Raw genomic sequence first — 16,213 nt, forward strand, 5'->3', positions numbered from 1 at the left:
GGTTTGTAAGGGAAATAAGAATTTAGATTTAAGGCTACAGTGTATGTTGTTAAAAAGTTTAAAACAAACAAACAAACAAAAAAAGATTTTTGCGCTGAGGGAGTAATCATTCTGTGTAATGTGATGTTCCTGATCTGCGAGTCAGGCAGACGATCCTGAATTGAGGTCAGGATCAGGTCAGAAATAGTGGGAAATCTTTGTGCATCTAAGCATCATAAGCCAGATCAGATACACAACGAAAGAAATCCAACTCCACAGTGACCAGAATGAGCTACAGTACATCCAGTTAGAAGAGAGAGAGAGAGAGAGAGAGAGAGAGCAAATGGTAGTGACAGCATGAATGACTCTGATCTACCATAAGAGGTTTGAGCTTTTTTTTCCTTCTTTAACAGGTAAAGTGATTATTTGTGCTTTAATTTCAGAGCGCTGCGATAATCAGCCAGAATGTGACTTGTTACCCGTTAACGTGTTATTTTAGCTAATCATTTTAGTATTTCAAACTCAGTTATATCACACAAGAGTGTATGATTGAAGCACTCATGATCATGAGGATCAGTATCATTTAATCCTCTGATGTGAGTTTGAACTGCCTGCCTTGTGTCAAGCTTTACACCAATTAGATTACAAAACACACACAGAGCACAGATGGAGATGGAAAAAAAAGATGATTCTCATGTAACTTTTGTAAAACTAAGCAATCATGAACACGACTTGGATATCCTCCAGAATGACATACTGCTCTTCTAGTGCTGATGTCATTACTATATAAGTGTTACACTTAGTGTGCATTATGGGTTTGGGACAGAGCCTTGGGACGAATTTTATCTGTGTGAGATTAATAGTAGCAGTACAGAACAGTGCAGCACAATATTTCTTTTTCCTTATTTATTTATTTATTTATTTATTTATTTTATTTATTACCTGATGGGGTGAAAGTCTTAAATCCTGACATCCTGAGATGATGGGCATGCACGGAAGGCTGATGCAATTCCTGGTTTGTTTATATTTTGTTGTCTGTCTGTACAGCAATGCTGGCACTGTTAACTTTGAGCCCTCCAACACATAAGCCCCCCCCAAAAAAAACTTTGTTGCTTTCAAAGTCTTTCTGTTATTGTTAACGCATTGTATTGCACCATATGTAGCTAAAACAAAGAGTGAACTGACTAATTACCGGGAAACAGAGAATGCTCTCAGGCTTATCGCTGTTTGCAAGCCAGCTCTATTTAAAGAGCAATGTCGTCTTCTTAAAATGTATAGAATTGCATGTTTATTTCCAGTGTGATGCAGAACCGTTGCTGAGTTGAAATGGTGGCAGACATCAATTCAGCCTCCGTCTGAAGCCGTGCATTATCATCTGCTGAGGAATTGTGATGATATGATATGGCGTTTAGACATATACTGGAGAGGTACTGGAGAGGTTTTCAGATTGCCAACAGCACCATTACTCAATATCTCCTATTTAGCTATAGGCTGTGGTGAATAAGCGTGGTCAAGTGGAGGGGGGTGTAAGTTGGTAAAGAACACACACCTGAGGAATATATGGCTAATTTGTGTTCATGTTGCTGTGAGCTGAAAAAAATTGAAAGTGCAAGAGAAAAGAACACATGTAGAGAACTCAAAAGCCAGCAATAAGGTGTGTGTGTGTGTGTGAGAAGGTTTAAAAAAGTACCCAACTTATAATTCACAAAGCAACCACGCCCTCGCCAGCATAAAGTCCTTGCCTCTGATTCTAGCGGCTGTCTTGCTTGCGATAAGAATGAACTGCTCACACACTTACTGTAGGAGATTTTTGTTCGTGAAGGTGATTGCCATCGCGCTATTATACACTTCACTTATGTATGTCAGTGCGTTCACAGTCGGCGCGAGAATCAACAGTTAAATTAGTTTTAATTCCCTAGTGAGTGTGTCTGCTTATGCGAGAGGTTGGCACCCCATCTAGGTTGTACCTCACTTTATGCCCAAAGGAATAAGCGCCGCCATCCCCTCAAACCGCATAGACCATGAATGGATGGATGGATCCAACACTGTTGGGTGCTGCTGCATCAATAAAGTGGCTTTAATTAGACAGGTAATGGGCTCACTGGAAATAAATCTGATATTGTATACAGTTTCCTCGGTTATTGAATTTTTATGTATTCATTTTGAAATCTTGAATAAAAAAAAACAGTGTCTCTTGAAAGTTTAAAATGACTCGGTTTCAAATATTTTGGAGCAAAAAGGGTATTGCGAGAGTAAATCAATGTGTCAAAACATGACAAATCATGTCATAAAACAAGGACTCATCTCATAAAAGCAGCAGCGGCCCGGAATCAAAATGCTAGGACACACATTTTACTGCATATAGACACGCCACAGAATACTGTACATGTAGTCCACAAAATTAAATCAAGACGTAAGATAAGTAGCATACTGTAGATGTGCAGGTTAATGTGGAGTGGTGCAGACGTTGCTTTATTGACCCTGTACTCCTGTTCGAGTGGCTGAAACAATTTTTTTTATTATATTGTTGTGTCTAAAAGAATATTTATTATTTTAAAAAAAAATATTTTTGTGTAAGGATTTCCCCAGCTGTTTCAAAAAAGGTCCTGAAAGATGCCAAGTCTAATCAATGTCTCTATGAAAGAAAATCCGCAGTCATGACGTATGAACCACGTTGGTGGCCATGCTTCATTTATCCGACACTCGAAAACAGGAAAAGCATTACGTGTTATATGTAGCTCTGTCCATTCAGGCCACCAAACAATGGCCTGATTACTCATTCGTCTGTTCTTGTCCATCCCACGCCCTCAACATGTTCTGGTTTCCTTCAAGCAGAGGACAATAAAGTCCAGTACCATATAGCAAAACCACAGCGCTGTGAACTGTAAGTGTTTTAGCAGGATTCTTCAGATGAAGTATATGAGCGGTTTTGGCACGGCACGCTTGATCATGCTGATGTTTTTTTCCCCTCAGAGGACCACAAAGGGCCTGCCAGCGCAGTGTAGCGAGGCCAAAGCTAATGCAGCTCAGTCAGATGGACTATACTGCAATCTCATTGATTTCTGAACCAGTCATGTGATCGCTCATCAGAGTTTGAATAAAATCCAGTGGAAAAAAAAGTCAACCTTCAAACGCTAATGGAGGCAAATCAAAAACAAGTTCTGCTCTCAGTCCTAGTGTGTACTGTGTTGAAATTAAAAGTTGCCACTGATCTTAGGATAGACCTTTTTATACCACAAGAGACCCCACACAATCTAAATTTAGTCTCGAACTGGAAACGCACCAACCTCAACACAGCACCGAGTCTCGAGTCCCTGCCTGGATTTTGTTTTTGGCAAGCCGCAAACATTTAATAAATTGCGTTTCACCCAAAAGCGCTCCCCAGAATTCATTCCAAAAATGATCGCAGCTTGACAGCTTGGAAGTGAGGTAAATACCTATCATTTCTCAACTCTTTCTCTGTCTTAATCTGTAACCGTCACATAAGGAATGCCCAAAGTCAAAAAGAGAACAGAGCAACAACACACATTCTGTCTCCTCTGATTGTTGACTCCAGTCAGCCAGAAACTCATTTTGATTGAGTAGACTTTTTAAAGTCATTTGAACCCATTTTGTTGTCAGTACACTTTTGATACAGCTAAAAACATCCTGTCTTGTCTAAAAAATGCGACACAGGTAATGGCTTGATGTAAAAAAAAAAAAGGGCCTTCCGAGTTACGGGGGCTCTTTTTGTCGTGAAATTAACATCCTGTCAACTTCTGATGTGAACATGTTTTTAAAAAGAAATTCTCTGTATTTCAAGATACAAATGAAAAGACGTATGCTGAGATAATAGGTGCCTTCTGTACATTTTTTTTATTTCGTTTCTGTCAGTCTGTAGTTTTAACGCCACCACTAGGTGAATTGAATAACACTGATTATCGGTTAAATACTAGTAAACCAGTGAGGACCGAAGGCCAGACCACAGAGAAGCCAATGCAGCTCAAAACAACAACAACAACAACAAAAATCTGTGTTGGTCATGACGAAAAAGGTATCAGAACACCCAGTGCATCCCAACCTGCTGTGTATGTGGCTGAGCAGGCAGAGGTCAAGGCTGTGGATCTCTCCTCCAAATTCAGCTGATCCCAATTAAAAATTAGAGCTGTGTATCGTTGTGTGTATAAATTTCGGTCTTTCTTAACTCCAACCTGATTTTAGTTTTCTCCGGTTTTCAGTGTTCTTAATGTGAATGTTATACCATATTTTTAGCGTTTATGCAGCCAGATGTTTTACCAGGTCAGCTTCAGCAAGGGACAAGAACTGATTTTATATTCATCGAGATGTTTAGAGATTCAATAGGCTGTTGTTTCTGTGAACGGAAATCCCTCAGGGTTTTTTTCCCTTTTCTTTTCGTCTGACTTTGTCCGCTCGGTCTGTAGAAACATGCTTTAAATAGACGTGACTCCAATCGCAGCATGAAGCAGGTTTAGCGCAAAGCATTGTGTGCCATAGATTTTTGCAGTTTGTTTGTAGGCATTTTCCTTTTCTTGGTATTTAAGGTGCCTAAAGTTCTGATGTCAGATTCAGTACAGGGTGTCACCCAGCACCCAGAGGGACACACACAAAATTCTGCGCACAGACCCAATGAAACTGTACTTATTTTTACAAAAACGCCAAAACGCCCGCTTCATACAGCAGCAACAGCGGGCAAGGCAGAGTAAATACGATTTTCACTGGATCTATTTCATTTTTGTCACACAGTTAATAAGCTTGTGTGTTTTAGGTGAAGTTCTAAATATAGTGCTATTTTCAGGATTAGAAATGAGCTTTTTTACAGTATGTTTAGCGAGGAACAATGCTGAAAGAAAAATGTCCTCTAAATGATTTGTTGCTTCACCCCCCCTTTAGCTCAGTTATTTGGCACTGCTTGCATTTGCAGAACACAAAGTATTGATTTTTTTTCTCTTCATGCTCAGACAGCCTTCATGTTTTTTTTTTTTTACTCTGCAGCCATGCACATGTCTACTATCATACTGTCAGAACTATCCATTCATGTTGTTAAAGCATGTTAGGCTCCATCTTTTTCAACCCATAAGTTTTAATATGTATATATATATATACATATACATATATAATATTTATAGTATAATATATTATAATAATATATAAATGGGATTACCTGCATTGATTTAGCTTGAATATTTAGAGAATGTACACTATTAAGCATCCTTATTAATAACCATAGATATGAAATATTGATTTGTTTACTTTGACTTCCCATCGGTGATCTTTTTTCCCACAAACTGGCACCGTGTCTCATGTAGCTCGGAACGTCTCACTCGTCTTAACGCCAGCTGTCCAGTGTGTTTCTCACACCATCCTCCCCCACATTTCCCCTTGATATACTTTGTGTTAAAGTGATTATATTTCTGTTTTTTATGTATTCTAACTGCTTCTTTTTTCATGTTCCCCTCCACCCCAGGCTTCAGTCGGGCCGCACTGCCGTTTGGTTTGGTCAGGAGGGAGCTGTCCTGCGAGGGCTACCCAATTGACTTGCGCTGTCCAGGAAGTGATGTCATCATGATTGAGAGCGCTAATTACGGGCGCACGGATGACAAGATCTGCGACGCCGACCCCTTCCAGATGGAAAATATCAACTGCTACCTCCCTGATGCCTACAAGATAATGTCCCAAAGGTGGGTAAAGCACAGAATCTTTTCCCTGTTGCGGGATGATGCACAGGCTGACATGCACTCATGCAGTGTATTTTTTTCTTTCTCTGAACACCACCACAGTGAAATTGAAATGATGCAATCAAGTCAGTGCTTGAAATGTAGATTTTGAAAATTAAAGAGATCAAAGGTCAAGAACTCACAAAATGCGCTCCATGAAGGTACTGCCAAGTAAACGAAACAGTCCTTAAGCTGAAAAACTAAACCCGAGCTATCAGAAACTTTAGAAGTGACCAAGTCAACAATTTGGTTTGTTCTTATTTGGTGAACACAGCTACACTAAAAGGTCTGGAGGCCACAGCCGTCTCTAAATGAATGATGATCCTGGCTGAGGTGGCTCTAAGCCCACTGCAGGCGTTCCTATGAACATTCAGCGAATCTGGTCTTTGAAAATTGATGGATAACTTGTGCTCAATTTGTGGAAGAGACACAGTGGATGATCACAGAATGATTTTGTTGGTAAAGAACACTCTGGAGGAGGTAGGTATATCATTGTCAGAGTCTGCAATCAACAGAAGTTTGCCTGAAGGTCAATACAGGGAGTTTAACTAAAGTTACTAGCCACTTGTATCACTCAGGAACAAAAAAAGCCACATGAGAAAAAATGCTTAAAATAAACTGCCCAGGATGACCCGAGATTAACTTGTACCAGAATGGTTGGCAGAGAGGAGTATGGAGAAGGAAAAGAGCAGGGGCTCATGATGATCCAAAGCATACCATGTTATCTAGGCATTTTAAATGGTATAGGTTTGAATGGCTTCCCATATTACTGGGTTGCTGATGTTTATTGATGATGTGACTGCTGATAGCAGTACAGGATGAATTTTGAAGTGTATGGAGCTGTACTCTCTGTGCAGATACTGTCAATGCTGCAAAAACAAACAGAGCCTCGGAGTACAGTGAGTTCCCCTGACCTCGGCCCAATTGAGCATGCGGTTCACCTGCTAAAGATAATACTGCAAGCACAAAGACCCATAAGCAAGGAGCAACTGCAGAAGCGGCTCCAGTAAAGGCCTGACAAAACAAGGAGGGAATTTGTAATACATCCAAGTATTAAAATATTAACGATTGCTAGTCTGATTACTTTTGACCCTCCTAGAATACTCTATCACATTTTACAATAAATGTCATTCTTCAATATTATATCACTCTTTAAAATATTGCAATGTTCTACAACACTTTGTGAGATTCTGTAATACCATATTACAACTTTCTACGAGGAGCGTACAAGTCGAACCGGGACTCGTGATGAACTTGTTGTGAATAAAGGCACATTACATTCAGTTGTATGTGAACATTCACTTGTACATTATAGGAACTCAGATCTATAGCCCTCATACAGACCTGTCCTCACTTCAAGCCAGTTCCACTAGTGAATTTTTAAGCAATAGTGAAATGCTGGGATAGGTGCAATATTGTAGCAGGGAAATAAAGATAATTTTGCTCTCTTTTGCACAATCATAAGTTCTATTTTGACTTGAACGCCCCGTGTATGGTACTATATGGCATTCTACATCATTATATAACGTCCTACAATACAATATGACATATTTCACTGACATATGACACCCTGTAATAACATACGACGACCCCACAATACTACATGTTATACTTGTCTTGAGTGGTTATGTGAAGGACAGTTTTAAGCTTACTCAAGTTTCTGAAAGTAGCGAAAGTGACTGACAGCTAGCATTTACTAGAGCCGCCACAGAGGGGGCATTCCGTTCCGCAGAGAGTTTTTTTCCCAATTTGCTAATGCTAGTGGAATGTTTCCTGTTAAATATTACAGGGGTTAAATGACATGACAAATAGTATCTCACAATTCTCAAATAAATTATATATTACATACTGTATATATTAACGTATATTAAATACTGTATACCAGAACTTATACAGTATATGCTAACAAACCGTCAGTAAAACAGTAGTGTTGCATTTTAAAGGAAACTTTGGGTGTTACTTTGTAAAGAAAAATATTTTTCTATTTATATTAAAAATGATTTTTGAAAATGTAAACACTAAAAAGGAAAAATCATATAACAAATATATGTAAAGATGCAAAAGTGACTGACAGCTAGCATTTTTATAGTATTTTATAATTGTATACATTAAATATACAATTTAACACCAAATTAGACAAAATCCAGAATATCACAGAAAAGCTTATTGTGAAAGAATTAATAAAAAAATAATAATTTTGTCACAAAATTTTTTTAGGTTTTTATGGTTTATGTCACTTTCACGGTTAACTCAACATTGATTCACACTTAAATTGCACTTGCATTGTATTTTTACACAAATTTCTTACTTCTCTCTTTTACACCCTTTTCCTGTTCAGCTCCAGCTTCACAAAATTTCACCAACACCAAACCCTCGTTTCAGGTGATTTTTCCATGCCACTGTCGCCTCTGGCTCGCATAATAAAGCTCTAATCTGTGTCTGAGGTTCTGTGTCGCTGCATTGCGACAAAGTTTCTTATTAACAGTGCAAATAAAATTTGCATGCAGCTAGAATGTTTAAGGAGAGCACATGCTTTCTGTTCGGCTGCTGGTGTTACAGATTGTGAGTTATGTCCATCACACAAAAAAAAGCAATGATCAATGGTGAGCATTTACAGATGCTAAAACCAGGTGTAATGTGTGATTTTGAATCTCACAAAATATTAGTAGGTATAAAAATGTTTTATTTTATATCAATATCATCTAGTGGTTGAGTAAAAAAAAACACAAAGTTCGTTATTATCATACAATAAAAAAGCTATATATATATATATATATATATATATATATATATATATATATATATATATATATATACCTGCAGAAATATCCATAATGCTGTTCATACATAATATTAAAATATTTATTGTTTCATTGTGTACATTTAGGATGACAGTGTTGGCTCTGGGTTTCAGGTTTGAGCCTAATCACTGCCAGGTTTCCACAGCAATGGATAAACGCTAGAGATATCAATCAATTCAGTTACATATTGAGATTCTTTCGGGTCAATTCATGTATTGCCACACTGACTTGGAAATCGATTTTTTAAAATATTTTAACATTTCGAAATTCATGTTTAAATTGTGAATTTTACATTTGAAGCGATACGATGTTACCCATCTTATTAACTCCTACAGGTGACAGACTCTAAACTAATCAAACAGCACAACCTCCTGTGTAATAAGGCAAAATTATTTGCTAAGTTTGTTTAGAATTGTAACAAAATTTGGAAAAATAAAAAGAATCAGGAAATTAATAAAATCATGATACTTACAAAATTACAATACAATTTAAATCAGCACCTACTGTACAGTATGTATGTATCATGATAATATCGTATCATAGTGCAACAAAATTATACCGCGAATACAATACACCAAAGACTTCAGGTCATTATATTCCTGATTATATTATATTTTAAACATCCATACCAAAAGCGAAGCCAGATTCCAAATCTATTTATTACGGCCCATAGAGTGTCAGTGTCAATCCCTCTTCCTCCCGTCCCCCTTCCTCTGCACGTTCCCTGTCAAATGCTCAGTCTGTTGAAATGACTGAAATATACCTCTGAAACTTTCTGTGCTTGCATTCTACAAGCCCTGCTTTTTCTCTCTCATCTGCTCCATTTATAATCAGGCGTCCCGCTTGCACAGCATTGACTCATAGAAACGCTCTTAGAACCAAGCACGGAGAACGTCCCCCTCTAGAATCCTCAACAATCGTTTCAAACGTGGCTTTAAAAAACCAAACAAGATCTCGCTTTTTGTGGATCCGCTTTCCAATTGATTGACTACCATACATCTGGAGCCTTGCAATTCCTCTTTTCTAGCATTGCTCTGGCAAACAGGAAGTTGCGCATGACATGGCCTTTGATGTGTTTTGTAGGTCTAGGCAGCGTGGGTTGTTTGTATTTCCGCTTGGCTTATTATACATGTGCCATGATTTGTATGAAAATAGGCCTGAAACTGCAGCGGCTCAATTAGGCCCTTCAGCTGCAGGCAATTAGCCGTCTCAAGTGGGTGCTAATCTACATGGGGAAACTTTTCAAAGGGATGTGCCTCCTTAGGTTTGCACAAGCCCAGATGTGAAATTGCATTGTTTTGCACTTTCCATGTTGTTATATCTTTTGGCCAAGTAATGAATCACCACCAACATCATAATCATCCATCATGACGCTTGATTAGCGAGCATTAATAAAAGATGTGGGCTAATTTTTAGAACCCAATGCTTCATTTCAGCAGAGATAAAACTCGCAATCATAGTGGGAACAATGTTGGAACGGCCAAAGCACTGGTGGAGACTAAATATCGGCTCAGCGTCTAAAATTCTAAGTAAAGCTAAGTAAGGTTATCAAGCTAGATTAGTTAAAGGAAGCTCAAAAATATTGGTTTAGTAACTAACATATTAACCTTAAAAATTTCTGTTATATGACAGAACATTTCCTTCCTTTACTAGATTACAACTTTATCATTGCCTTCTTTTTGGAAATAAACATCTAGTGTTCTTTGTTGGCAAAAATGCTTCATCTCTCTCACTCTTTCTCTCTCACAGACACACACACTAGTGATATTTCAGGGTATTTATAACTTTAATAAATATCTTAAAGGGTGTAGTAGTCAATTTTTACATCTACACATTTATTTTTTAGCATTTTTATTACTTTATTACATGAGTTTTATTATCAGAAAACGGAATTCTGGTCCAGAATGCTTGTTAGACACTACAGGCCACCGGTGATCCGAATAGCAGTGCTTCATGGACACAAGTTGGAGTATTAAAATATCATTCACTCACGTCGAATCTTACACAATGCCTCTTTAAATTGTTCTATCTCTCTTTATGGAAACATCTGCAAACAAACACACACCAAGAAAAAGCCATGCACTTGTTTGTGAAATCAAGAAGCACACTGAGACGCTTCCCTGATTTCTAATCACTAGAGGTGGTTGATTACTGCAGAGAAATCATAAAGTCCTCAAGTCTGCTTTAGACTTCTCATACGTGATGCATGAGACAGGAAGGAAAGTACACGACTTTCTCACAGATACACCCTCATCTCAGTCTGAATATTGACAGACAAATGTGCACTTTTATATATCTATATATATTAATATTTCCGGTCAACGGCCTGCAGACAAGTGCATTCCCCTCTTTTGTGATGAAGATGATTTTGAGGCTTTTCTTAAAAGCACTTCTGAAGAATTAAAAATCAGCTTCAACTTGGTGTGAAATGTTTGTGTGAGACACTGTACCAATGAGATAAACACCAAAAAAAAAGACAAATTACTTTTCATATTAGTCATTTGTCTGTGTTTTAGTGGTTTAATTTAAAGTGATTCGATATGATTGGACCATTCAAGCGCAAGTTTATGTTGCATTAATTGCCTCCTAGTGTGCACCAAGAAGAACGTGATTATTAAGTTGTTTCGTCTTGGTTCATTGTAATTACCCCAGGCATATGACAATAATTAGCAATTGCAGGTTTAACGACGATGTCAATTTGTTGCCTTCCACACCCACAAAAGCAGTTGCACAGAAAATGCCTCTCTTCCTAGACACACTGCTGCTACTACTGAGAATCGCTGTGGCATTTAGAGTGACCTTCTCTCCTCTTCAGTCTTACAGAGGGGTTGACAAGTATGGCACAATTCTACTACTCTGCAAGTCTGTACAAATCTCTGCAAGTGCACTGGAGGGATCAACCCCATTTCTCTAAAAGATATTCCCTCGAACGGCGTTTTGTTGCGAGAGCCGGCTAATTCGTCAGTCTAAAATCTCCCATAGGTGTCTGGCTTGGTTGAGATCCGGTGACCATGAAGACCACAGCACATTATTTTCATCCTCATCAAACCATTCAGTGAACACTCTTGCCCTGGGGATAGGGGCGGGGCCATGCTGGAAGATACCACAATCATCAGGATAGAAACGTTCCATTTTAGGTTAAGTCACAGGGACTTTGTATTAATTTCGTCATATTGGTTCCAGTCGATTGGTGTAGAGCGGAACCTCTTAGGAATGTAATGAAGGATCCCTTTTAAAATGACGAATTTCCACTATGTATAATATCCTACTCTCTGTACTTGTGGATGCGCTCTTCTCGATCTGTTCTTAAGATCCTGCATTGACGTATCTTTCAGCTGAAGGATTGCCTTTCTGTTTTCCCATATGCATCACACACTAAAAGGGCATCTCACTGCATTCGTGCTTATGATCACAGTTTCAAAATCCTATGCATTGATGCCAGTCCTGACAATCTAAATGCAGATATCTTTCTCGTTGCTGTTCCTATAGAAAGTTTGTCTTTGTAACTGTTATCCATGAACCCTCTTTCAGAGGTGTTTGACATGTAATAGCATCATGCAGTACACCTGTCTGGAAGTTTTTCCTTCATTCATCATCATATATACAGACAAGACCATGTCTGTGTTCTTTTTTTTATCATCTACTGAAAAACATTTGTTAGAATGGAGCAAAGAATCATTTCATCATAAAGATGCATATATGTATATATATGTAAAAATGTATATAAAGAGTCAAGTTGAAATGCTGACATATGTACTAGTGTATGTGTGTAAATGGATAGTTTGTCTGTAGAATGCTTGTGCGATTATTAGTAGGGCTGAGCAGCATTACGTTATATTATAATGTCATTTTTATTTTAACAAATAAATAGTGTTAATTAAAAAAATCAAGTACAACTATATATGTTGTAGACTAATAAATTGAATGAATTTAATATATATACTATATATATTATATTATAGAGAGAGAGAGAGAGAGAGAGAGAGAGAGAGAGATTTATGGAAATTAAGATACCTACTTTCCCTCGCCTGCATGCCATGCTGCACTAATTCACTAATTCAGTAACCCATGCTAAAGGAGCCTCATACAAGTATTGAGTGTGTAGATGAACCTACATTTCAGACAGTGTCAGAAGTTAGACATTTCTGTATTGTATATCTTTTTGTGATTGATCTTAGGGAATAATCTAATATTTTAAGATCTTGGATTTTTTATTTTCATGAGCTATATATACATTTTAAAAATAATTTTCTTCTATGTTATCTAGAATAGTTTTTGATAAGCAATTTTTTAGGTGCATTGTGTAAAGCACATCATTTACTTGATTACACTTTTTTTTTTACAGATAGCCTTTGAGATCTGCACTTGTAAACTCCAATGTCTTACTGCAACCATCAATCCAGCAAGCTTTAAAAAGAACTGTTTGGTAGCATTGAACCAACACTCTGGAAGACAGGCATTTTCACTGACTTTGTCAATTTAGACATTTGGTTAATTCTTTAGACAGAAATAAATGCATCTTTGCATTAAAAAGGTCATAATTTTTTTTTCAATAATATTTTTTTTTATTAAAATATATATATTATATTATTTTTATAAGAGTTTAATCAAAATAAAATCATAAAGCCGTTATTGTGACTGAAGCGATTGTTACTCTAATACAATATTGATACTGCATATAGTTGGCAGTTTATAAGCAATTCTAATCATTGTGAAACATTTTACATCATAGAAATATCTGACAATTGTAAAGTCTTTATTTTTGTCTTATCACTAATTTCTAAACTTCACAGTAAATTTATAGCAAGTTTTGTGAGAAGTGTAAAGCAGAAATCATTCAGTGCAAATTTCTACAGTTTTACATTTCATAAATTTCAGTGACAAGAGGTGTGTATGTGTGTGTGTATGTGTGTGTATGTGTGTGCATGTGCTTGTGTGTGTGTGTGTGTATACAGTATGTGTACAATATGTATATATGTTTGTGTCTGTAAATGTGTCATCACTGTAAGACAGTCTCATCTTCTTTGTAAACACCTTTGCTGTCAGCCATGGATCTATTTCGGAAGGAGATTTTAATCAGCTGTGTGCCGTGTGCTGTGTGCTGTGTGCCGTGTGCTGTGCTCATGCGAGGCTCACACAGAGGCGATGCTTAGCTCTCCTTAAAGGTCAAATACCGGAAGATTAGCTCCTAAATACATGATGAAATATTAGATATGATCTTTCATTGGAGTGACGCCATCAAGTTACTATAACTGTATATCATCTAGACTTTTCCCATTTTTCATGCATCCACCAACGAGCAGGAGAGTTATTCTGTTTTCAGACAGTCCGCCAATCTGTCCGTCCATCTGTCCACCCATCTGATATTTTTAATAACACAATATCTCAGGAAGTAGTGGTTAAATGATTGTAGGATTTATGTAGAACAATCACTGTAACCAGAGCATGAATTATTTAGATTTAGAAAGGTCAGAGATTTGAAAAAAAAAAATTCTTTAAAAGCTTCCTTAATGTTTGATGCTCATTTTAAGGATTTTTCTTGTTATAGATTATTAACAAGCACGACTAGACTTGTTGGTGTTGGAGGCATCCCCACTGATGCAATTGATGTCGAGTTTGCTTCTTTGCTTTTAAATTGTGCTACATGTTATAATAAAGTTAAGGAATAAACCATGGGCTGTTCTAAATAGGGTGGGAAGTATGGGGTGGTGTGACATGGTTAGCAGCCTGCAGTTGATCATTTTCTTATACCAGCTAGTTCTCAAGAGTTTTTTTTCTTCATTATATACCATATACAGTACTGTGGAATGGTTTAAGGCCATATTATCATGTCTGAATTATTATATTGAAAAATCACAATTATTTACAAGCATGACTTACAAATTTATGAATAAATAATATTACAGAAGTTGTTTTTATAATAATACATATTATCAGATAGGTCAGTTTTCAGATAGAAACAAAAGAATTCTAATGCTGGGTTTACCATGAAAATAGAAAGGAGCAAGTGTGAAAACGTTATCAGAAGAACTCATGTAACACCTAACAGCTGATCTAAAATGCCAAATTAGTCTATAGGTACACTTCATATTGTGGAATAACTGTGAAGATCATTTCTGATACCTGTTCCTTACCAAGCTTTCTTTCTTTCTCTCTCTCTCTCTCTCTCTCTCTTTCTTTCTTTCTCTAAAAGTCAATAAACCAAAACCAGGAGACATCTTCCACAAATACTAAGTTTAAATGCTTGTCTCCTTACAGAAAGCTTCTAAGCTTCCAATATTTACCTTTGTTAACTATCATTGTATTTCCTCTCCCTGTTTTGTATTAAATCAAGCATGTTAATGCTAACCTGTTATTGTAATAAAAAATCTGCTTTTACAGAAAAAAAAAAAATCAATACCTTCTGACAAATCAGAAAACAGGTTTATTATATACAGGAGGTATTACATACGCGACACATGAGACCCATACGCCCTTTCATCGGCATGCAAAACCTTTCAGGTGACACACTACAAGCCAGTGTTTGATTCATAGGAACATAAACTGTCCTTGAAACACAAACAGCTATAATTCAGTCTTATATTCCATTGGGCAAATGTATAGACAGCGTTAGTAAATGAAATATATCACACACCGCACTGCACGACGCTCATTAACAACATCACAAATAAAAAGAGCCAACTGGCTCATTAATGCAACAACTAAAGGTGTGTGTTACAACTTCTGGCAGCACTATAATTCATTAATATAAGCAATAGGCCTGACGTGCATATCTGTTATCACAGGTGCAGTGTTAATAAAAGGCAAGCACATACGAGGGACAGTTTTCACACCATGGCTTCTGTTTGTGTCCTGTCATTGCGCCTCAGTATGACCAACACCATTTCCTGAACACAGCTGTGCTTTAGGAACTGCGTGAACAGTGCGGCACTGCGCATACAGCAATCCGTCAGGAATAACAATGTTGCCATGTTTGTATTTTTCAAGACACAGAAAGCAAAAAAAATTATTGTTCTAGCTAGTGGCTGAGTAAAGGTAAAAAAAAATACAAAGAACAAAATGGTCAGTAAAATGCCAGTGGGGGATTCAGACATTGTGCCCAGACAGAATGGTGTGTTTCGTCTAGACACTCTTTTACTGTCATACTGCATATCCCATAATTCACCACAAAAACTCTGGTAAGACTGGGAGCTGTTAGTTCTACACACTAATATACAGAGTGTGTGTGTGTGTGTGTGTATATATATATAGTACCAGTCAGAAGTTTGGACAAAAGTTTGGATTTATATTCTATGTTCTAGACCAATTCTGAAATTTTTCAAAACTATAAAATAACACATGGATTTAGCTAATAAAGTACCAACTATAACAGTCAGTTGTTATTTTTAAGACATGATGGTCTGCAGGAATAATCTGCAGTATTGTCAAGTGCATTTGCAAAAGCCATCATACACCATGATGAAACTTACCTCTGCTGCAGAAGAGAAGTTTATTTAGAGTTACCAACTTTAAAAAACAACAATTATCGAAAAAAAATCACCAATACGAAGGCTTTACAGAGCGTAAGTAGCAAACACATCTCAATATCAAATATTCACAGGAGATTATTGCATATTTCGCATTGTTTTATTATGTAGGAAGAAATAAAATCAGTAAGGGCCATGTACTGTATATGTGTGTATAATATTTATATAGGCCCTATGTAGCTTTTACACGTTG

At 37.1% G+C, this 16,213-nt stretch overlaps 1 protein-coding gene across 23 annotated transcripts in view; it reads left to right on the top strand.

Moving 5' to 3' along the window:
- The window catches only part of adgrl2a (adhesion G protein-coupled receptor L2a), a 96,102-nt gene that overhangs the window by 34,909 nt on the left and 44,980 nt on the right, over window positions 1-16,213 (top strand). For all 23 annotated transcript variants that reach the window (XM_053512888.1, XM_053512890.1, XM_053512895.1 and 20 more), the window contains exon 3: window positions 5,444-5,657. In XM_053512888.1, coding sequence (XP_053368863.1) covers window positions 5,444-5,657 — 214 coding nt within the window. The remainder of the gene's footprint in view (window positions 1-5,443; window positions 5,658-16,213) is intronic.

The sequence above is a fragment of the Clarias gariepinus genome, chromosome 15, assembly GCF_024256425.1.
Source record: "Clarias gariepinus isolate MV-2021 ecotype Netherlands chromosome 15, CGAR_prim_01v2, whole genome shotgun sequence".
In the NCBI taxonomy this organism is placed as follows: domain Eukaryota; kingdom Metazoa; phylum Chordata; class Actinopteri; order Siluriformes; family Clariidae; genus Clarias; species Clarias gariepinus.